The following is a 24,665-nucleotide window of genomic DNA, read 5'->3' as shown; positions in this document are numbered from 1 at the left end:
TCTGGTCTGGTGCTGGTAAATTCTTTCAGGTTTTGTTTATCTGAGAATGTTCTTGTCTTTTCTTCCCACCTGAAAGATAATCTTGCCGGGTACAGTATTCTTGGCTGAAACTGGTTTTCTCTTAACACTTTGAATATATTTTCTCATTCTCTCCTCGCTCGCATTGTTTCCGATGAGAGATCTGCTGTTAGCCTGATGGGATGTCCTTTGTAGGTAACTTGATGTTTTTTCTCTTGCTGATCTTAGTATCTTGTCTTTGACTGTGGTTTTCGTCAACCTGGCTATAATATGTCTTGGAGAAGATCTTCTTGGGTTGATTCTATTTGGGGTCCTTTGTATTTCTTGGGTCTGGATCTTCGAATGCCTCTCTAGGTTTGGAAAGTTTTCTTGTAGAATTTCATGGAATAGATTATCAATGCCCTTATGGGTTTCTTCACCTTCTGGAATGCCAATCATCCGGATATTTGGACGTTTGATGGTATCTAGTACTTCTCGTATATTATTCTCAAATTTTGGGGCCATTTTCTCAGTCTGCATGGTGGATTTTTCTAGGCCAGCCATTTTCTCTTCTACATCTGAGATTCTATTTTCTGAATGATCTAGTCTGCTTTTAATACTTTCAAGGGAGATTTTGACTTCCTGTATTATAGACTTCATCTCTAACAGTTCCGTTTGACTCTTTTGTAAAGCATGTAATTCCTCTTTTAGACCTTGCAAGAATTTCCTCACCTCCTGGAACTCGTCAACTTCTTTCTCCTTTCTCTTTAGCAGTTCATTGTCTCTCTTCTCTTCCATCTCTGTTAGCATCAACATTATGAATGCCATGCCATCCTCTATTTTCCTTTTGGGATTTTGGGCATGCATGCACATGTGACCAGTGTGAGTTTCAAGCCTCCAGGTCTGGGACTTGAACTGCAGTCAGCCATGTGGGAGTCCAGCAACATAACTATTAGACCATTTGCTGGTCCCAGTTCTTTTTTAAAAAATTTTAAGTATTTTTTTCTTTTTCATGTGTCTAGTTATCCTTGTTTTTTATATTTTGATGATTATGATTTTTATTTTTGTAAGTTCTCTTATCTTTGAATTGCCTGGTTTTTCATAATAGTAGCTCCAGCATCTCAACTATATATACTTTAAAATAAGTTTATTTAAACAACAAGTTATTTACTTAACTTGATGGGAAAACTATCTAGGAATTTTTTTTTTTTTTTGAGAGGTTTATTTGCGTTAGGGCTCATGCATTCACCAGATGGACAGAGACAGAGAGACAGAAAGCGAGAAATCACCCCCCAGGGAGAATGGGCACGCCACAATCCCTTCTCCTCCATTCTCCTCTCGGGATCTTGGGCATGCACGCACATGCACCCAGCGTGAGTTTTTTTTAAGCCACTGGGTCCAGGACTCGAATTGCAGTTGACTACATAGGAGTCCAGTGACATAGCCATTACGCTTACTGCTGGTCCCATGGATTTTTTTTTTTTAAAGAGTAATTTACTTCTGCTTAAAGACAGATTGTCTTACATGTAACAGCTATGTACAAGAAGTTATGAAATTGTCTTTGGTTTTAGAATGATAAGTGAAAAAACATTAAAATTTTTCAATCATTCAAGATATGCAAGGAATTTTATGTTGTTTTTCTTTTTTTGCTAAAACGGTAAAATAACAATTGAATATAAAGATAAGTGGTGAATGAGTGTAACACTAATGAAGAAAGGGGATATTTTCACAGAACCAGTATTTTCCCTGTCCCATCTCTATTTAATGTCACTCAAAACATACCAGTGGGCATTTAGTTTTTAAAAAAATGCAATATGCTTATGCACATACACCAGTTATTTTATTTTCAATAAAGGAATGGAGAAGAAAAAAATGAAAGAATAGAGAAAACTATACTGAAGTAGTCATGATGTGGTTTTCTAATTGAGAATGTATTCTTCATCTGTAAGAACAGGTTCTGGAGTAAAGTATCAGGTTCCCTTTTTAGTAAACACCTCCTGCCTACTGTTGGAACACATCAGTTATATCTTCATCCTTCATTTTTAACTATGCAAGTGTGTCTGTTTCATTGATTTGCTACCCATCAAAACAGAATTCTATCTGCCTATTGATCAACCCTGTCATTCACAATAGGCTTTCAGTAGTCTACTAAGTGCTGTATAACTCTTAATCTTATACACCGTAAACCCATCCTGCCCTGGCACCTTCAAATTAATATGATTGTGGTGATCAGTATTAACTCCTTCCTTGGGCTTTTCATTGATCGTGGTGAGCACTGGAATCTCCTTGGCTGCCCGTTCACAAGGGAGGTACCACGTCCTCACTGAATGAGCATATAAGCAGTACCACAGGGGCAGTTAAGATGCTCCATCATATTTTAAATTTCTTTTAAAACTACTTTTACCTATTAAATATATCCATTTTCTTCTCTTTTAAAAATATTTATTCAATTTTAATTATTATTATTATTTCAATTTGCCACAGGGCATACATGCTCAGGGGGGAGAGAGAGAGAGAGAGAGAGAGAGAGAGAGAAAGCAAGAAAGAAAGAAAGAAAGGTCCAGAACTTGCACCATGATTGGCAGTGTGGGAGTCCAGCACCTCCAACCAACCACTTGCTGGCCCCTCTTTGTTCTTTTCTTAATTGCCAGAAACATGTGCATTTTCAAGAAAGAAGCTAACAGTGAATGGGATAAGAAAGCACTCCCCAGTAGGGTATAGTTACACTACAATCCTTTCTCGTCCCTCCACACACACACATGCACCAAGCATGTTTTTAAGCCTCCAGGATCAAGAATTGACCCAAGGTCAATGTGGGATCTGGCTCCCTCAACCATGAATCTGCAGGGGTTAGCCCAACATACCCATTTTCTATTCTGCAATGCTTCTAGTATCTGAAAATCTGGGGTTCTGCTCTGTCATTGGTTCTTTGTGCTGGCTGTTACTTGTATGGTCTTGTTTTTTTTTTTTTTTTTTTTTTTTTAATGTGTTCTGATTTTTATTATGAATTCACATTCGTTAGTATTGTATTTATGGGAATTTTTTTTGAATACAAGGCTGAGGATCTTTTAATGTCCAGGAAGCTGAGAGAGCATCTCTCCCAGGTCTACTTTATATTAACATTATTGGCTTGGGGATTTTTAGGACTTGACAAAAGTATCATTTCATGCTTAGTTTGAAAGTTTACTTTTTTCTGGCTTTGTAGGGCTTGTGACATGAATGCTTGCCTTGTCTGCTTTTCCTTCTATTCCTTTTATGAAACTACCATATCTTATTCTTACTATACTTATTATCCAGACTGTAGAACTGTATATCTGAAATGTAAGGAAATTTTTGAATATATTATAGTCCTCTTAACTAGGAGGTATATTTAGGAGGTATAACATTATTTTCTTTTACATTTCAGGTTAATGCTGATGTCCCTGTACAATGTAAGCATCAATTTGAAAGGCTTGAAATACATCAGTGAGAGTCCAGGATTCATCCCTTTGCTGTGGTGGCTTTTGAGTGGTAAGGCGGGTAGATAGCTATACAACTCTTGCACAGTGTATGTACCTGTTCCTCTGTAACTGAAGAGAGTCTTAAAATATTAGAAATTAGGATTGATAATCTTAAAATGTATTTCTTTAAAAAAAGATTTCAAGTTAAAGAAAGTTCATTAGTATGCTAACTTGTTTCTATTTCTGAACTATTGCTTTCAATTTAGTTACTATTTACTGGTGATTCTACAACACAAATCAGAACCACTTATAAAATAGCATCAATCTCTCCTATTCTTTATGAATAGTACAGTACTATTTGTAGCATATATGCCTCTAAATATTAGATAAGGGAGAAGTCCAGATATTAAAGAATTGGAATAAGAAGAAATTAGAGAGAAAGTACAGTTTTGAGGCTACCTACCTCCCCACACACAATGTATGTGCTTTAATATGTTTTTTAAAATAAAAATCTGTATTTACTACTTTCCTTGTTCTTTACCCTATTACCATTTTAAGTTAAATTTTTAATCCTGGGATTGGATGTTGGCTGAGTGGTGAATCACAGTCCTCTATGAGGCTAACCCAAATGGGAGGGCTCTGGGTCATATTCAGGGTCCTTAAGTATGTCAGGTATGCATACCTGATCATCGTCAGGCAGACCATGATCTGGTCTGGCTGAGGCTGAGGTGGATTGCAGTATTAGGGTCCTGTTGGGAGTACTGTTTCTCTCGCTCTCCCCTCTCTGTTTCTCTTACTCATGGAAGAAATAAATAAACTTAAAAAAAGTAAGTGCTTACTGAATTCTTAAATAAGATTTTGTCCCACTGTCATTATGATTTTTAAACTATGTATTTCATAAGTGCTATGATTTGAATATTTCCACCAAAACTCATGCTGTAACTTGCCATTGTAACAGTATTAAGAGGTAGGGTATTTGATAGGTGATTAGGTTACGAGGGCCCTATCCTCATGAATGGAATAATGTCATCATCACAGGAGTATGTTAATTATTGTAAGACAGGGGTTGTTATGAAAGTGAGCCTGACTCAGTTCTTCTCTCTGTCTTATGTGCTTGCTTCTACCTTCCATCTTTCCATCATGAGGATGGTTCTTGGCAGATATTGGTACCATGTTCTTGGACTTCCCAGCTCCAAAACTATGAGCCAAATAAACTTTCGTTCTTTGTAAACTATCTGGTCTTGGGTATTGTTATAGCACCAGAAAATAGACTTAAGTTAATGTATACATTTCACTTAAATATGAAAAAAAAGACTTTTTTTTTTTTGCGTAATGCAAATTAAGCTTTATTTTAATTTTATTATTTTTAGTTTTTAAAATTTTATTTATGATAGAAAGCTCATATATGCCTAAGTGAGGAAGAGGGCAGGGTCTGGTCACACTGTGATCTTCTTCCTTTAGCCCTCCAAACTCTGAAGATCTTGGGCACATACTCACATGTCCAGTGCTTTTTGGCCAGTCAAATGAGCAATTCAAAACTGCGTTCAGCCAGGTTGTTCCCAGTGCTATAGTCCCCAACATATAGTTGCTATATGTCCCATAGCCTCTGTGCCACAGAAACTGGGCCTAAAATGTTTTTGAGCTTCAGTTCCACTTCATGATGAATGCTTTTTAAAAACAGCTTTATTGAGGCATACTTGGCATGCAGTAAGCTACATGTATTTAAAATGAGCAATTTATAGGTTTTGACTACCTGTAAAATCTTTGCCACAATCAAGATAATGAGCAAACCCATCAGCCCTCAGAAGTACTTTATGCCCCTTTGTGGTTCTTCATCCTTGTTCTTTGTTCCTCTCTTTCCAGTAAGCCACTTGTTTCCTTTCTGCATTGTATTTTTTTAACAGATTTATATCAATGGATTATACAGTTTTTATTATGTCTTGCTTAGCTTCTTTGACTCAGCATAATTATTTTGAGATCCGTTCATGTTGGTGTGTGTATTAGTAGTTCAATACTTATTATTGCTAAATAGTATTCCATTATGTGGCTGTACCACAATTGGTGTGTGTATTCAGCTGTTGACAGACATTTGGGTCATCTCTAGCTTTTGACTATTACAGATAAAGGTGCCATGAGAGTTGTACAAGTCTGCATGGACATGTGCTTTCATTTCTTTTGAGTAAATCCCTTGGGGGAATGTCTGGTTACAGGTAGTTGTATGTTAGTTTTTATTGAACTGCCAAATTGTTATCCAAAATGAATGTGTCAGTTAACACTCCCACCAGCAATGTATTAGTGTTCTACTTGCTGTGTAGCCTCTCCAGTACTTGGCATGGTCATTCTGTTTTACATAGACATTCTAGTAGGGTTATAAAAGTACCTCAGCATGGTTTGAATTTGCATTTTTACTGTAACTGCTGATAAAGAGCATCTTTTCTTGTGCTTATTTGCCATCCATTCATCTTTTTTGATTATTTATCTGTTCATATTTTTTGCCCATTAAAAAATACTGGGTTGTTTTTTTTCTTATTGAGTATTGAGAGTTCTTTATGTTTTCTGAATATGAATCCTTTAGATATATGGGAAAAATATTTTCTCTCAGTTTGTGGCTTATCCTTTATGAATAGAGTGTTTTCTGAAGAGCAGAGGTTCTTAATTCTGATAAAATTTAACATATTATTCTTTTATTATATAAACTGTGCATTTGGTGTAGAAATCAAGTTACAAAGGTTTTCTAATATGCTTTTTTCTAATATCTTTATCATTTTCCACTTTACATGTAAGCATGTGATCCATTCTTAGTTAGATTTAGTTAGATTTAGTTTAGGGGTTGTTCCCTCCCCCTCTCCCCTGCAAAAAAGGCTGTCTAGTTGATACAGCACCATTTAAAAAGATTATTTTATTTAACTTTATTTACTTACTCAATCTAACCAGAGAGGGACACACACACACACACACACACAGAAAGTGAGAGAGTAAGCCTCCAGGTCTGGTACTGGACTGCGGTTGGCCATGTGGGAGTCCAGTGCCCTTAACCACCATGCCACTGCCAGCCCCAGCACCATTTGTTTTAAGGGCACCTTTCTCTAGGGAATTGCCTTTGTCCTTTTATCTAAATCAATTGGCAGTATATATGAAGGTCTAACTGCATTTCGTTCTATTCCATTGATCTGTTTTTATAACATTATGCCAGTACCATACTTCATAATAAATCTTGCTAGCTTTATAATAAATCTTAAAGCCAGGTGTAATATAAATCCTCCAACTTCATTTCTCTTTTTCACAGCTATTCGGCTGTTTTTAAACCCTTTCGTCTTCCATATGAATTGTGAATCAGCATGTCATTTTATACCAAAAATAATTCTGCTGGAATTTTTATTGGGATTGTGTTGAATCAAATCAGTTGGGGGAGAACTGATTATTTAGCAATATTGAACCCTCCAGTTTATGACTGCAAGTGTGTATCCTTGGTTACTTAGCTCTTTGGGGGCACAAGGGTTTCTCTTGTCTCTTCATACCTTATAAACAGAAGAACTGACCTGGTTCTCTTTTTAAGGATATATGTAGGGAACCTCCTTAGGAGATAGAGCTGCTGTCTCTCTCCAGATAAAAGGTTGGGCTTGTTCATACTTATGCAGTAAAGAGTGCCCTCTAGGGCAGAGGACAGGCAGACTAACTACCCACTATAAAAGGTCTGGGCTCCCTGAGCTTGGAGCTTATCTCTTGTGGTACAGCCCATGGCATGTGCATGTTCCTGTGGAACTGGGTATTGAACTGGCACAAATGCTGCTACTGAGGCTTTGAGTGTTGCTGTGAGTAGTACAATTCTTTGTCTCAAGAGTTAATATCCTCTACCAGTACCCATGAACTGTAGCATGCTAACTTGTTGGCTTGCCAGTAGGGTAAAGCCCTAGACCTTTCACATTTAAGAGCAGGTTGAAGGCATTATGTTTGTACTCCATGGTAATAGTTATGAACCAGGATTGAATACTTGACTAAATAGTTTTCTCTTGAAAATCAGTGAATAAGATGGTTTTTGCACCTGACCTACACGATAACCATTCAGGTTGGTTGTTACAGGCCATGTGCAAGCAGAAACTGAGCAAGAGTGGTAGTGATGAGAGGAGGTAGATCATTGAATAAGAATACCCAAGACTGTGAGCCCCTGGTTTAGGTACTTTACATATGGGTATACTCACTCATTTATTTCTGTCAATATTCTTTTTTTTTTTTTTCTTTCTTGGAGAGGTTTTCACTATAGGGCGCATGCGCTCGCCAGACAGACAGAGACAGACAGAGAGACAGAAAGCGAGAAATCACCCCCCAGGGGGAATGGTCACGACGCAATCTCTTCTCCCCCATTCTCCTCTCGGGATCTTGGGCACGCACGCACACACGCCCAGTGTGAGTTTTAAGCCACCGGGTCCAGGACGTGAACTGTGGTCGACTACGTGGGAGTCCAGCGACATAGCCATTATGCGCTAACTGTCAGTATTCTTTAAGTCAGCATGGATGAGGAAGCTGAGGCACATAGAGGTGAAATAGCCTGACCACGGTTAGACAGCTGCTGTGTTGTGAAGCTGTGACTGAAACACTGACTGCCTTGCTCCAAACCACAGTCATGAATGCTACTCCCAGGAAGTGCCTCAGAGATGGGAGCTTGTGTTCTGGTGACTTTGTGCCTTAGTTGCTTTCATAACTGACTGCTTACTTCAGAGACAATTGCCTGTCTCTATTTAGACTAGCTTGCCATCAGTGATACTTCATAGTCTTCTGTGAGTTGCTTACTTTCTCATAAAAAGAGGAGTTATGTCCCGACCCGGGGGGACAGCCGAACAGGTTTCCTGAGTGAAGGAGTGAGAGCCGGGACAAGCGGCGTAGTGTTACAGCACGGAGACGACAGTGTCGTCCGTTTATTGTGGGCAGCACGGTACAGCACAGAGACGACGCAGTGTCACAGCTCTTAAGGGTCGCGTCGTCTACTGTGAGCAGCACGGAGACGACGCGGTGTCACAGCTCTTCAGGGTCATCCGGAGACGATGTAGTGTTACAGCTCTTCAGGGTCTCCCAGGTCGTCTGGAGACGATGCAGTGTCAGCTCTTCAGGATCTTCAGGGTCGTCTGGAGACTGCGCGGTGTTTCAGCTCTTCAGGCTCTTCAGTTGTCGTCTTCCTGGTCGTTGTCGTCGTCTCGGTCGTCTGTGTTGTCTCTCGGTCGTCTGTGTCGTCTGGCTACTGTGGGCCAGGCATCGTGGTTATATACACTCTGGTGGGTTGTAAACGGTGGGTCGTGATTGGTTGTAAACGGTGGGCCCTGATTGGTTGTTAATGGTGGGTTATGATTGGTTGCTTTTGGACCAATCATGAGGTGCCAGATATGCAAATTTGAGGGATTCTAGTGGCCAATCAGAGCAAGGTTTTGAAGGTCAGGTTTTTGGAAGGGAACCAATCATGGTAATTGTTTGCTCTCTGAGAAACCTCGGCAGACTCGCTGGTGTGCAGCTTCCCACAGAGTTAGGCCAGATGTTTGGTATGGTCCCCTTCTAGTTGTGATACTCCAGAAATTTTCTGGGACTTAGTAAAACTTGTTAGGCATTTCATCTTAATTGATGCAGCTCTATCAATAGCAAGTGGTCTGTGACTGTTAGTTCCTGATACTCATCAGAAATTTTCTCTTTTGACCTGGGTAGGTTTTTTTCTGCTTACTCTTTGGATTATGGACAAATGAGATTTGGGTTAAGTTGTCTTAATGCAGCTTTTTGCTTGTGGGGCATCCTGTGCTTTTCTTATTCTTGGAGATAATCATTGACTCTTTCAATATAATGAGCACAGCTAAAACCCTAGAAAATCCATTGCAAGGTCATCTTACTTTATATCTTTAGAATCATTTGTTATAAAATAAATTAAGGTCTACTCGAAACCAGAATGTTTGAAATTACTTGAACCTTAAATTTGTTATGAGATTTGTTATGTGTTTTAGGAAGGTCAGTTTGTATTTTATAATAGAAAAATAAATTAGGAACAAAATAGTTCCTAAAAATAATATGTATGTGCTTCTTGGTACTAGTGCTGCTAAACAGCAAGTTAGACTATTATAATGAAGGATGAAGAATTTGAAAACTGACTTTTCTGAGTAGATCTAATTTATGAAAATGTACTACACAAGGGCCAGCCAGTGGTGTCATGGTTAAGGCACCTGGATCCCACATGGCCAACTGTGTGGTTCAAGTCCTGAACCTGATGGGTTAAATAAAAATGCTCGGTACATGTACATGCATGCCCAAAATTCCTAAAGGAGAGAGAAATGGAGGAGAAGAGATTGCAATGTAACCATGCATAGTGGGAGGGGCTTTCTCACTTTCTCTTTCTCTCTGGTGAGTGAGTATACATGGCCTCTGGCACATATATATATCATATATAAGTGTGGCACATATACTCCATGGACAACTACTCAGCCATAAAAAAACAAGACCCTGGGATTTGATGGGAAGTGGACAAATGTGGAAGATTTAATGCCAAGTGAAGCAAGCTAGACTGTGAAAGAGAGGCATTATATGTCCCACTTAATATATGCCAAATGTCTGCACTCTCTAGCAAAAACTGAAGTATTGGAAGGCATAAAAGCATGAAAGGCAATTATGGATTCCGGAGACAGTATGGGAGGAGAGTGAAAGTAGAGGAGGAGGGAGGAGAGGATCAAGGAAAAAAAGAAAATATTCAGTGGACCAAAAAACAAGGAAAGTTATCTGTTGCTGACAATGTATATGGTAATGTCTTTGGCTAGATAGGGTATTCATACTGTAAAGATATATAGTGATTGAATGGAAAAAGTATATTAAAAAAAGATTTGAATTGTAGTTTTTCTACTTGCAAATTCATCTGACATTTTAGAAATTTCATTTTTCTGTTTTGTAAAATGGGAATTTCTACCTCTCAGGTTCTAATGTACATTAAAATGTAATAGTGTCTGGGCCAACACCTAATAGAGTAGATGTTAAATAGATACTAGTTTTCCTTTTATTTCTAATCTAAGTATCTCATACTTCCATGAAAACCCATTTCCTTTTATTTTACTTGACCCAAAGGCAACAAATTACTTTTAAATATTCAGACTTCTCTGATCCAGAATATGGGACCAATTGCCATTAATCATCCTTGATTAAATCATCTCATTTCCTTTAACCTTTGCTGGATTTCATTTTCTTTCCTTTTATTGAACTATGTAGTTGGCTTTTTCCCAGGCTTTGTCTGAATTCTTCACATTCCTCTTAAGCCACAGAACTGGCAAATAGCTGACAAGGACAGAGTGTATTGAGATGGTAAACATGTGTTATGTAACTATCATGCAGACGAGTATTAAAACAACACTTTTAACAGTAGTGCTGTATTTCCTACCCATGTTTATGATGCCGAATGGGTACATATGCGTTCATTCCCTGTTTTAGTCCATCATGTTTCTAATAACAGAAATACTTGAGTCAAGGACTAGCTCCATAGCCTAGTGGTTAAAAGAGCCAGATACTGCATGGCCAACTACAGTTCGAATCCTGACTCTGGTGGCTTAAAATACATGCTGAGCACATGTGCTGGCATTCCCAAAATACCAACAGGATGGAGAAATATAGGAGAAGGAATAATGGCATGACCATACTTCATTAAGGGGTACTTCCTCTCTCACTCTCTTTCTCGCTGGCAAGTGCATGTGTCTTCTGACAGGAGAAAAAAAAAATACCTGATTCTGGGTAATTTACAAGAATAGGGGTTTATTTAACTTGCAGTTTTGGAGATTCAAAGTCAAGGGGCCTCATCTGGAGAGGTGGTTCTTGTTGGAGAGGCTTCACAAAAAGCATGAGTAAACATTGCTACTGAAAGGCAACAGAAATAGGGCTTGCATCATCATTCCTGCAGAAGACTTCAAATAATTATCAGACCATTATAAAATAAGTATATTTCATATATTTAGGGAAATGAAAGACGGGATTAACATATGAGTAAAGACTAAAAGATTATAAAAATGGCCAGGCCAATTTGAAAATGATCAAATAATACTTTTGGAAATGAGCATTATAGTTGGTTGCTATTATAAATTTATTAGATAATTTTAATGGCAGATTATACATAGACTAATTAAGAAGGAGATAATTAAATCGATCTTCAGAAATTATCCAGAGCAAAGCACAGAGACAGAGATGGAAAATATGAGTAGATAAGAAACATGGAGGAAGGACTGAGAATTTAACAGATGACTAACCAGAATTCTAGAAAGAGATGAGAGAGTGAATGAGACAGAAGCAACATGTATTGTAATGAAAACTACAGAACAATAAAGATAGAAATGATCCTATAAGCAGTCAAAGATATATACCTTCAAGGAGGGACACATGGACTGGTAGTTGCTTAATAGCAACAGTGCAGTATCTTCATGTTGAGACAAAATAACTGACATATTCAAAGTTATGAAAGAATAGACCATCAACTAAGAATTGTGTCTAGCAAAAGGATTCTTTAAAAGTGAAAGCAAGGGGTCAGCAGATGACATGGTGTTTAAGGCGCTGGGCTCCCACTTGGACAACAACTGTTCAAGTACTGGACCCAGTGGCTTGAAACTCAAGCTTGGCCTGCATGTGTGTGTGTGTGTGTGTGTGTGTGTGTGTGTGTGTGTGTCCGAAATCTGAGAGGAGAATGGAGAAGGGATTGGAGTGTGGCCATCCCCCCTAGGGGGATGATTTCTTACTTTCTCTCTCTATGTCTCTCTGGCGAGCACATGCACCCTATGGCAAAAATTTCTCCCTCCAAACCAAAAAAACAGTGAAGACAAAATTGGGCGCCTCCTTTGCTTAGTGGTTAAGGGAGACTCCACATGGTTGACCATGGTTCAAGTCCTACCCTGGCATTGAAGAGCACACCAGGCGTGTGTGCTTGTGTGCCTAGGAACTTGATGAGATAGAGAAGTGGAGAAAGGATTATGGCATGACCATGCCTCACTGGGAAGTGCTTTCTGCTCCCCACCCCCATCTCTGTGTGCAAGTGCATGCATTCTCTGGCAATTCACAAAAAATGAAAGCAAAATACATTCCTGAATAAACAGTCTGAGAAACTTTATTATTAGCATATCTTGCATAAAAACTAAAGGAAATCCTTAAGGCTGAAAGAAAGTGACAAGGGTAACTGCTCCAGATATGTTGGTTAAGTTGCCTCACTGTCTGCCCAGACTGTTTGAACAGTTTTTAGTAAGAATGGTTAAGTGTTTTTCTGTCTCCCTTGCTGTCTCCTATCTAGATTACTACATCACTTTAGCTAGTTTCCCTCCACACTCTTGTTACTCTTATCTTCTAGCTTTCTAAGATGTCACCCTTTTGGTCGCATTATCACTCTGTCAAAAACATAGAGGTGTCTATAAGTCTTGGCCCAAATTCTCGTCTGACTCTCAGCATTGTTCTTGATCTTTTTTGTCACCGTGCTTTATTCTTACTCCCAAGCCAACACAAAGAAAGAGCCTGGGTTTGAAACAAGTCTGAGGTCAGATCTGGATTCTGCTATTCAGTAACTGTAGGAATGTTGGCAAGATCCCCAGCCTCTCTTGAGGTCTCTTTTCTCATCTGTATGGTTGGGATTATGGAGGTTATAATAATGTATGTTAGGTGCCCTGCAGGTGCCTGGCATCCAGAAACAACTGGGTTAATGAACATTTCCTTTCCTGGTCTTCTCTTTATCAAATACTCTGCAGCTTCCTTGTCTTTTTCCCTCCTACAACAACTTTAAGTACTCCTCCATTGTTTCCCTCTTTCCTATCTCTTCTTACCTTTTCAAACTTGACTCTTACCGTACCTTTTGCTCTTCTGCCCTATATGGAAGGTTCTCTCTTTTGGTTTCCCATATTAGTTTAAAAATGGATTATTATTCTGATGTTTGGGTGTCTAATAGAGTCTAGTATTTCTCATATATTATCCTTGTGTTTTTTCAGTTATTTGGTGTTTTTTTTCTATGAAGAAAAGACATTCTATGTCCCCACTTAACATATACTGAATGTCTGCACTCTGTGGCTGAAACTGATTTACTAACGGTTCTACAAACACAAGAGATGGGTGTGACTGTCAGATGAGGTGTATGTGGAGGAGTGGGGCCTAACGAGGGACATTTGGAGAAGGGATACGGAGGTAGAACATTGACGGGATGGGGAAGTGTGGTGTTATCGGATGAAGATATTTTGATTAACGGGACTGGGGAGAAATGTTCACATATTGAAATGCTCACATTGTAAGCTAAACAATACGATTGAATGTATATACAAAAAAAGAAATAAATTAAATTAAAAAATGGATTATTATTAGTAGTATTGTAGATTTTAGACACAGGGAAAAATTTTTCTTTCTGGTGCTTACTGGGAAGAGAAAGAGAGAGAGGAGAGAGAGGAGGGGAGGAGAGAGAGAGAGAAAGAAGGAAGGAAGGAAGGAAGAGAGAAAGAGAGAGAGAGAAAGAGAAAGAAAGAAAGAAAGAAAGAAAGAAAGAAAGAAAGAAAGAAAGAAAGAAAGAAAGAAAGAGAGAAATCACCCCTGGGGGATAGCCACACTTCAATCCCTCTTCCTCCATTCTCCCCTTGGGATTTTCGGAACACATGCACATGTGCTCAGTGTGATTTTCAAGCCACCAGCTTTGGAACTCAGACCACAGAATTGGCTATATGGGAATAAGCATCTTAACCGCTATACCACCTGCTGGCCCAATTTCGTATTTTATTAAAGAAAATACAATAAAATGTTTGCTCATTCTTGCTTCACAGATACCAGTTATTGCCAATTAGACTATATATATTTTTGGACTGTATGGCTTTTTTTTTTTGAACAAGATCTTAGATTTGTATTTTATTTATTTGGAGATTTTTTTTTTCCCATACGGGCATGTGTACTCGCCTGAGAGGTAGAGAGAAAGTGAGAAATAACTCCCCCAGGGAGGATAGCTATGCTGAAATTCCTTTTCTTCCATTCTCCTCTTAGAATTTTGGGCATGCATGCACATGCACCCTGTGTGAGTTTCAAGCCATCAGGTCCAGGACTCTAATTATGGCCAGTCATGTGGGAGTCCAGCACCTTCCTACTATGTAGTCTGCTGGCCCCTGTTTTTTATTTTTTAAAACCACTTTGTTGAGATATGAATATATATAAAAAGCTATACATACTTAATTGTATACATTTCCATGAGTTTGAGGCTATACTGTATACACTTGTGAAACCATCATTGACATCAAGGCCATAGACATACCCATCACTTCCCAAAGTTTCCTCCTACCCCCTTTATTGCTGTTCTCATCATCATTTCCTTTTTGGCAAGAAGACTTAACATTGACCAGCCTCTTAACATAGTCTGATGGTTAAGAGAGCTAGATCCCACATGGCCTACTGAATGGTTTGAATCCTGTCCCCAGTGGCTTGAAAAACACATCTGGTGTGTGTACATTTATGTCACAAATCCCTACAGGATGGAGAAATGAAGAAGGAATTCCAGTGTGATATGCCCCATTGGGTAATGGTTTCCCCTCTTCCTCTCTGTTGCTTTTTCTCTGGTAAGTGCATGAACTGTCTGGCAAAAAAAAAAAAAAAAAAAAAAAGGGAAGACTTCCCATAAGAGCTACCATTTTAGCAAATTTTAGGTATACAATATAGTATTATTAGAGTTAGGTGCTATGCTGTATAGCAGATCTTCAAAACTTACATCTTGCACAGTGAGTGAGTGAGTGATTTATTTTATTTTTTTTACCTTCAATCACTGTGTATCATTACAACATACTAAATGAATTTTCCAGTCATGAGTACAATGTATATCAGTTCAATAAAAGGAGTTACCATACACATTATCATCAACAGATAATTTTCCATTTTTGTGTCCCTCAAAAGTTTTGCTGCTTCTTTTTCCCATTGATTACCTCCCAGTCATGCTCCCCATTTCCCACCCTCCTCCAGCACTGTATCCAATATCACCATTGTTCTCCATGCTTTATACCTTCCAATCTTTCAGTTTCTCCCATGGAGTGCCGACATTAAGTGTCCATTGAGTGAGAACATACGATGCCTCTCTTTCATAGTCTGGGTTGCTTCACTTAGCATTTGTCCACTTTGTATCAAATACCAGGGTCTAATTTTTTTTAATTTTTAAAATTTTTAATGACTGAGTAGTAGTACACAGAATATATGTGCCACACTTTTTCAATCCATTCATCTGTTCATGGACATTTGGGTTGGTCCATGTCTTAGCAATTGTGAATAATGCCACAGTAAATATGGATGTGTAAGTGTTTTTCCAACTGAGTGTATTCCTATCCTTTGGGTAGATACCCAGGAGAGGAATTGCTGGATCATATGGCAATTCTATTTGTAGGTCTTTGAGGAACCTCCATGTTATTCTCCACAGTGTCTGTACTAATTTACATTCCCACCAACAGTATGGGAGAGTTCCCTTTTCATTGCAGCTTCACCAATACTTATCATTCTTTATTTTTTAATCTTAGCCTTTCTGACTGGAGCTATGTTGTGTCTCATTATGCTTTTGATTTGCATCTCCCTTATGATAAGTGATGTTGAGCATTTGTTCATATGTTTTCTGGCTGTTGATATGTCTTCCCTGAAGAGTTGTCTGTTCAGTTCATTTGCCCATCTTTTAATTGGGTTGATTTTTTTTTTTCAGAAAACTGTTTGGGTTCTCTATTATTCTGGTTATCAGTTCCTTATCTGAGGGAGAGCTTGCAAATATATTCTCCTATTCTGAAGGTTGTCTCTTTAGTCTAATTATTGTTTCTTTTGCTGTGTGGAAGCTTTTTACCCTGATGTAATCCCACTCATCTGTTTTGGGATTATTGCTTCTGCTTTTGGGGTCTTATTTAAGAAGTCTTTGTCTACTCTGATGTTTCCAAGAATTTCCCCCTGTGTTTTCCACCAGTATAGTTTTATTATTTAAGGTCTTAGGTTTAAATCTTTCATCCATTTTGAGTTGATTTTTATTAATGGTGAGAAATAGGGTCCAAGTTTCATCTTTCTGGAGGTGGATAACCAGTTTTTCCAGCACCATTTGCTTAAAGAGATTTTCTTTTCTCCATTGGATTGACTGGTGCCCTTTGTCAAAAATCAGTTGGCTGTGTGTTTGGGGTTTATTTCTGAGTCTGTTCTGTTCTATTGGTCCACATACCTGTTCTTGTGCCAGTACCCTGCTGTTTTGATTATCACAGCTTTGTAATATATTTTGGAGTCAGGGAGTGAGATGCCACTCTACTCTTCTTGTGCAGAATTGCTTTGGCAATATGGGGTCTTTTATGATTCCAGACAAATTCTATGATTGTTTTTTCTAAGTCTGTGAAGAATGTCTCTGATAATTTGGGGCATTAAATATGTAGATTAATTTGGGTAGGACTGACATTTTGATTATATTAATTCTTCCAATCCAGAAACATGGAATGTCCTTCCACTTTTTTGTGTCATTTTCTATTTCAATTTTCAGGTTTTCATAATTTTCCTTGTAGAGGTCTTTGACCTCTTTGGTTAGGTTTATTCTTAGGTATCTTGTACTTTTTGTGGTTATTGTAAATGGGATTGCCTTCTTTAATTCTATCTCAATCTGCTTGTTGTTGTTGAAAATTTATATGTTTATTTTGTATCCTGCCACTTTACTGTATTCATTTATTACTTCCAGGAGTGTTTTGGTAGATTCTATCTTCTATGTATACAATCATGTCATCTGCAAATATAGTTTCACCTCTTCTTTTTCTATTTGAATGCCTTTATTTTATTCTCTTTTTTGATTACATTTGCTAGGACTTCCAGAATTATATTGAAAAGTAGTAGAGAAAATGGGTCTTGTCTTGTTCCAGTTTTTAGTGGAAAAGCTTTCAGATTTACTCCATTCTGTATGATGTTAGTTAGCTATTGGTTTTTCATAAATGGCTTTTATTGTGTTGAGAAATGTCCCTTCTTTGCCAATTTTGCTGAGAATCTTAATCATGAAGGGATGTTATATTTTATCAAACACTTTTTCTGCATCAATTGATATGATCATATGGTTTTATCCTTCTTTCTGTTAATATAGTGTATTATAGTTCTGTTAATATAGTGTATTATAGTTCATTTATAGTTCTGTGTATGTTGAACCACCTTTGCATCCTTGTAATTAAACCCTACCTGATCATAATGTATAATTTTATTAAAAAATTATTTATTTTTATTTCATTTTCTTTTGTACATTAAATCACATTATAATTTGACTTAAAAAATGGACATTTCAACAGGTGAACATTTCTCCCTAGTACAGTTGATAAAACTATAAAATGTCTTCAATAGATAATACCACATTTCTTTGTGCCATTAATGCTTTGCCTCCCTATTTTTCTTCTAAATGTTCTTCCTCAGACCCTCCTCTTTTATACACACTATATCTGGTATTTGCATCTATATACTGTGTTTCTATATCCTTTAGTCAATTAGTTTCAGTCATAGAGTGCAAACACTTGGTATATATTAAGTAGGGACATACAATGCCTCTCCTTCATAGCCTGACTTGCTTCACTCAGCAGTAAATCTTCCATATTCATCCACTTCCTGTCAAAAGCCAGGGTTTTGTTGTCTTTTATGGCTGAATAGTATTCCATAGAATATATGTGCCACAGTTTTTCTATTCATTCATCTGTTGATGGGCATTTGAGTTGTTTCCATGACTTAGCAATTGTGAATAGTGCCGCAATAAGCAACGATGTGCAAGCACTTTTCTGATTTAAGTATTCTTCTGTCCTTTGGGTAGATACCAAGGAGTGGGATTGCTAGATTTCTGCTCATGTCTTTATTTCTTTCTCCTGGAGTTTTTTTGGATCTTTTTGCTGTTGCTTTTCTAATTCTCTGAGGCATGATGTTAGGTGATCCATTTGCCTTCTTTCCATCTTCCTCTTATGTGCACTAATTGCTACAAAATTCCCTCTTATGAGTGCTTTAGCGGTGTCCCGAAGATTCTGGAAACTCGTGTCCTTGTTGTCATTGGCTTCTGTGAGTGTTTTGATTTCAGTCTTTATTTCTTCAGTAGTTGTGGAGTCATTCAAAAGTAGGTTATTTAGTTTTCATGTATTTGAGTATTTTTGAGGCTTTCTCTTGCAGGTAAACTCAGGTTTAATTCCATCATGGTGGGAGAAGATGCTGGATATAGTGTCTATGCCTTTGAATCTGTAGAATCTTTCTTTGTGCCCTATGACGTGGTCAGTCTTTGAGAAGGTTCCATGTGCGGGTGAGAAAAAAGTATATCTCGTCGTTTTTGGGTGGAAAGTTCTATAGATGTCTGTTAAGTCCATTTGATTTATGGTATCATTTAGGTCCTTTATTTCTTCACCTATTTTTTGTCTAGATGATCTGTCCAGAGGGGATAGTGCAGTGTTGAGGTCTCCAACAATTAGTGTGTTGTAGTCTATCTCCCCTTTTAGATCTAACAGTCTTTCCTTCACATATTTGGGTGCTCCTGTGTTAGGTGCATAGATATTAATAAGTGTTATATCTTATTGATTGATTGATCCTTTTACTGCAATATAGTACCCTTCTTTGTCTCTTCGAACAGTTTTTGTTTTAAAGCCTATTTTGTCAGAAATTAGTATCGCGACTCCGGCTCTTTTTTGGTTCCTATTTGTGTGAAAAATCTTTTTCTACCCCTTCAGTTTCAGTCTATATATGTCTTTATCCATGAAGTGGGTTTCCTGTAGGCAACAGAGAGAAGGTTTCTGTTTTTTAATCCATTCAGCCAGTCTGTGTCTCTTGATTGGAGAATTTAATTCATTAACATTCAATGTTACTATAGATGTTACTGGACCTGTCCTGATGTTTAAGTTGGCCATTGTCTTAGTTGCCTCTTATTCCTTTGTTTCTGGCTGTTACTTCTTTAGTTTTCCTGGAACAGTACTTTCTTCAGTGTTTCTTGAAGAGCTGGCCTGGTATTGGCAAATTATTTCAGGTTTTGTTTGAGAACATTTTAATATTTTTTCCCATATGAAGGATAATCTTGCAGGATATAATAATCTTGGTTGAAATTGTTTCTCTCTTAACACTTTCAATACATCTTCCCATTCTTTTCTTGCTTGCATTGTTTCCATTGAGAAGTCCGGTGTTAGCCTGATGGGGTGACCTTTGTAAGTCACTTGTAGTTTCTCTCTTGCCAGTTTTAGTATCTTATCTTTATCTGTGGTCTTTGGCAGTCTGGCTAAGATGTGCCTTGGGGAAGATCTTCTTGGGTTGATTCTATTTGGGGTCCTTTGTATTTCTTGGGTCTGGATGTTTGGTGTGTCTCTAGACTTGGGAAATTTTCTTCCAAGATCTCATGGAATAGATTTTCCATGCCTTTATTAGTTTCTTCATCTTCTGGGATACCAATTATTCGAGTGTTAGTGCGTCTAATGGAATCTATTATTTCTCATATGTTATCCTTGTGTTTTTAAAATTTTCTCTTTTTTGTTGTTTTCTCTAGGTCAGAGGTTTTATCTTCTACATCAGAGATTCGATCTTCAGCATGGTCTAATCAACTTTTAATACTTTCGAGAGAGTTTTTGATTTCCTGTATTATAGACTTCATCTCTTAATAGTTCCATCTGATTCTTTCTTAGCGTGTCCATTTCTTCTTTCATATTGTGGAAGGACTTTCTAATCTCCTGTTGTTCATTGTTTCTTTTCTGTTCCAACTCATAGAATTTGGTCACCATGAATGTTCTAAATTCTTTGTCAGACATTTTGATAACGTCCTCTGTTTTTTCAAGAGATGGAAGGAAGTCACTGTGTTCTTTTTGTTTTGTTTTGTTTTGTTTTTTTTTGAGAGGTTTTTGCTATCGGGCCGGGGACGCGACCCGCGGTCGACTACGTGGGAGTCCAGCGACATAGCCATTACGCTAACTGCTGGTCCCAGACAGAGAGAGTCACTGTGTTCTTTTGATGGAGACATATTTCCTGCTTTATTCAGACTTGAGGCTCTTCTACTTCTAGCCATTGGGAGATGTATTCACTTTAGAATACCTTTTAAGAGAACATTTCCTTGAATAGGAGCAAGTGTGTTTCCCTTTTGCTGTGGACTGAAGACTGCTGAAGTCTCTCTTCTCTTGTGGTTAGCAATGTGATCCGAGGAGGAGTATTCTATTCAGGTGTATGAAGAAAAGTATCTCCTTTTTCACAGGTGGTTCATTAAAAGAGAGGATCCCAGAAAGTCTTAAAGTACTAGAATATTTCAGAACTGTAATTCTAGACCTATCTAGACTGTATGGGAGGGCGGAGATAGAGGAAGAGAGGACCAATTAAGTGAGAAGAAAGAAAGAAGGAGAATAAAGAAAAAGTCATGTGCCACGCTAGTGCGTTGTGCATGATTTCTCCAGGGTTCTGAAGATGGAAGTGGGGTGGCTGTAGAGCTGAGGGTGTTCCTGTGTGGTAAGGAGAAGTCAGAAATTTACAAATGAAAGAAGAGGAGTGGGACCAGCAGTTAGTGTAATGGCTATGTCGCTGAACTCCTGTGTATTCGACCGCAGTTCAAGCCTTGGACCCGGTGGCTTAAACTCGCTAGGTGTGTGCTTGCATGCCCAAGATCCCGAGAGGAGAATGGAGGAGAAGGGATTAAAGTGTGGCCATCCCCCCCCCCTCCGCCCCCAGGGGTGATTTCTTGCTTTCTGTCTCTCTGTCTCTCTCTCTCTTTCTGGTGAGCGCACATGCCCTATAGCAAAAACCTCTCCAAAAGAAAAAAAAAAAAAAAGAAGAGAAGGGAAAAAAAACCCTGCTTGGCTGACAGAGATGACAGAGATAGGGGTCTCTGGCTTGGGGGTGCCGGGGCTGGAGCTGGGGTGGGGGCTCTGCCTCAGTGTCCCTTAGGCCAGGGTTCTGAAGATAGAAGTGGGGTGACTGATGTATAATTTTTTTAATGTGTCATTGGATATAATTTGCTAGTATTTCGTTGAGAATTTTCGCATCCATATTCATCAGAGATATTGGTCTGTAGTTTTGCTTCTTTGTTATGTCCTTGCCTGTGTTGGGGACGAGGGTGATGGAGGTTTCATAAATGAATTTGGGAGGGTACTTTCCTTTTGGAATTTTAGAAATAATTTGAGTAGAAGGGGTTTCATTTCATCTTCTTTAAAAGTTTTATAGAATTGAGAAGCGAAGCCTTTGGGACTTGGGCTTTTCTTTGTTGAGAGGTTATTTATTACTGATTCAATTTACTGCTTGTTATGGATCTAGTTAGGCTTTTATGTCTTCCTGATTCAATCTTGGTAGATTACCTGCATTCAGGAATTTGTCCATCTTATCCAGGTTTTCTTGTTTGTTGACATATAGTCGCTCATAGTATTCTCATGATGTTTTGTATTTATGTTATGTCTGCTGTAGTATTGCCTGCTTCATTGTAAATATGATTTATCTGGTTCCTTTATCTCTTCTTAACTAGTCTAGCTAATTGTGTGTCAGTTTGTTTATCTTCTCAAAGAACCAGCTTTGGTTTAATTTATTTTTTGTATAGTTCATTTATTCTCCATTTCATTTATTTCTGCCCAGATCTTTATTAGTTTTAAAGAATTATTTTACTTAACATTTATTTATTTATTTATTTTTATTTGATCAGAGAGGGTCAGAGAGAGAGAGAGAGAGAGAGAGAGAGAGGGAAAGTGAGAAAACAAGCCTCCAGGTCTAGGACTGGAACCATGGCTGGCCATGTTGGAATCCAGCTGTAACCACCGCACCACCTGCCTGCCCCAGACCTTTATTATTTCTTTTCTCCTGGCATTTTTTGCATTTTTCTGTTGTTGTTCCCTGAGGTGTATTGTTAGGTTATCTATTTGACACCTTTTCACCTTTTTTTTAATTAAAAAAAATTTATGTGCACCAGTTGCTATGAACTTCCCTCTTATGACTGCTTTTGCTGTATCCCATGGGTTATTTAAACTCGTATACTTGTTATGATTCTTTTCAGTTACTCTTCTGATTTCAGTCTTTTGGTCATGAAATAAATGATTCTTTTCAGTTAATCTGATTTCAGTCTTTTGGTCATGAAATAATTCAGGAGTAGGTTGTTTAGTTTCCATATGTTTGTGTATTTTCAGGGAGTTTTTCTGAAGTTAGTATCAAATTTCATGGTTAGAGAAGATGCTGGACATAGTTTCTATGCCTTTGAATCTGTAAAGGCTTGTTTTATGTCCTATCATGTGGTCAGTCTTCAGAAAGGTTCCATGTGGGGGTGAGAAGAATGTATATTTTGTGGTTGTTGAATGGAAGGTTTTCTAGGTGTCTGTCAAGTCCGTTTGATTTATGGTGTTGTTTAGATCCTATATCTCTCTGTTTGTTTGTTTGTTTATTTTTTGTCTAGATGATCTGTCTAAAGGAGATAGTGGGGTATTGAGATCCCCAACAAATAGTGTGTTCCAGTCTATCTCTCCTTTCAGATCTAGCAGTGTTTCCTTCATATATTTGGTTGCTCCTGAGTTGGCTGCCTGGATATTTATACATTAGCCCTTTTAGTACTATATAGTGTTCTTCTTTGTCTTTTTTTTTTTGAAGAGGTTTTTGCTATAGGGTGCGTATGCTCCCCAGAAAGACAGAGAAAGACAGAGAGACAGAAAGCGAGGGATCACGCCCCCCAAGGGGATGGCTGTGCCGCAATCCCTTCTCTTCCATTTTCCTCTTGGGATGTTGGGCACACATGCACACGTGCCCAGCATGAGTTTAAACTGCCAGGACCGAGACTCGAACCGCAGTCGACTACATGGGCATTCAGCGACAGAGTCATTACACTAACTGCTGATCCCTTACAGTTTTTGTCTGAAAGCTTATTTTATCTGAAATCAGTATTGCAACTCTAACCTCTTTTTTTGGTTTCTGTTTCCAGCCATTAACTTTTTTCCTATGTATGTCTTTATCCATGAAGTGCATTTCTTTTCTTCTTTTTTTTGTGTATTTTTTAAAATCATTTATTTATTTTTGCATTTTCCCACAAACATATCAAAAATTTTTGCTCATACTCCATAGTTCTTGGCATCTAATAAATAACTTTCAAAATTAAAAAAAAACAATTTTAAAAATAATGTTTGAAATATTTGTTAGAATTTTGTCTGTGACTCTATAACAACAGAGATAGTATGTTTTAAAATATTTTTGAGAAAATACGTACATGTTGACTACTCAAACTGTTGCAGAGCAAACACCCAGCACACAATTCACACATAAACCTTCTCAATTCAGCCTTGCCTATCTATTCTGTGATATATCATGTGCTAGCAAAGATCAGTCTCTTTTTCTTCCTTCAGAGTCTTCCTCAAGGTAATCCTCTGGTTGTGGCTGCTGTTTTGTAATCTCTATCAATTACAATGCTGGGCTGGAAAAGTCCAGGATATTTTATGGTATGAATTCTTTCATATAGCTTCTCTAATCCTCTCTGCCAGGCAGAACTATTTATGGTACCAGGCTGTCTTTCCAAGAGCTTCTGTTGGCTTACTTGAGATCTACCTTAGTTCCATAGTTTTCTGGTTTAATCTTCAGATATGACATTTCCAGTCAAAGCCCTGTCCAATAATGAGTATTTCCAATTTCTGATTCAAGGCAATAGGTATTATTGAACTTATGTACATAATCACTCAGCCACAAATAAGAATATTCCCAAATATTTTCCAATTCCAGAAGGGTCAGGAAGGGAGAAAAGTTTGTTTCCATTTAAACAAACAAGCAAGCAAACAAATAATAAGAAAAAACATTTTAGCAAATTGCTGAACCTATCAACAGCTCAAAAGAAAGCGAAATCCTTAAATTGGGAAAACAAAGCATAGTAAAAAAAAACCTGATAATGTTTTACTCACAAGTCATAAAATTCTGTTTCACCAGTTAAGTCTTAGGTAATTAATCTCTCTTCTGCAGTGTTACTGTGGTCCGATCTTTCCATTTAAATCCTGGAAGTTAACATTCAACATTATTATTGATAGTTTTGAACTAGCCCTTACCATTAAATTGACCTTTTCCTTGGTCATTTTTGTTCTCTTATTTCTGTCTGTCTTTAGTTTTCTTGACATATCACTCCCTTTAGAATTTCTCTAATTGCTGATCTGGTGTTGGTGAATTTTTTCAGGTTTTTGTTTATCTGAGAATTTTTTTTATCTTTTCTTCCCATATGAAGAATAATCTTTTTTTTTTTTTTTTAGAGGTTTTTGCTATAGGGTATGTGCACTCACCAGAAAGACAGAGAGAGACAGAAAGCAAGAAATCACC

At 37.8% G+C, this 24,665-nt stretch overlaps 1 protein-coding gene across 4 annotated transcripts in view; it reads left to right on the top strand.

Moving 5' to 3' along the window:
- Positions 1-24,665, top strand: part of HSF2BP (heat shock transcription factor 2 binding protein) — a 155,771-nt gene that overhangs the window by 77,317 nt on the left and 53,789 nt on the right. For all 4 annotated transcript variants that reach the window (XM_027768659.1, XM_027768658.1, XM_014584534.2 and 1 more), the window contains one exon: positions 3,404-3,507. In XM_027768659.1, the coding sequence (XP_027624460.1) occupies positions 3,404-3,507 (104 nt within the window). The remainder of the gene's footprint in view (positions 1-3,403; positions 3,508-24,665) is intronic.

This window comes from Tupaia chinensis, unplaced genomic scaffold, assembly GCF_000334495.1.
Source record: "Tupaia chinensis unplaced genomic scaffold, TupChi_1.0 Scaffold147038_1, whole genome shotgun sequence".
In the NCBI taxonomy this organism is placed as follows: Eukaryota; Metazoa; Chordata; class Mammalia; order Scandentia; family Tupaiidae; genus Tupaia; species Tupaia belangeri.
The sequence above is the reverse complement of the archived record's forward strand: the minus strand, read 5'-3'. Positions and strand labels throughout refer to the sequence as shown.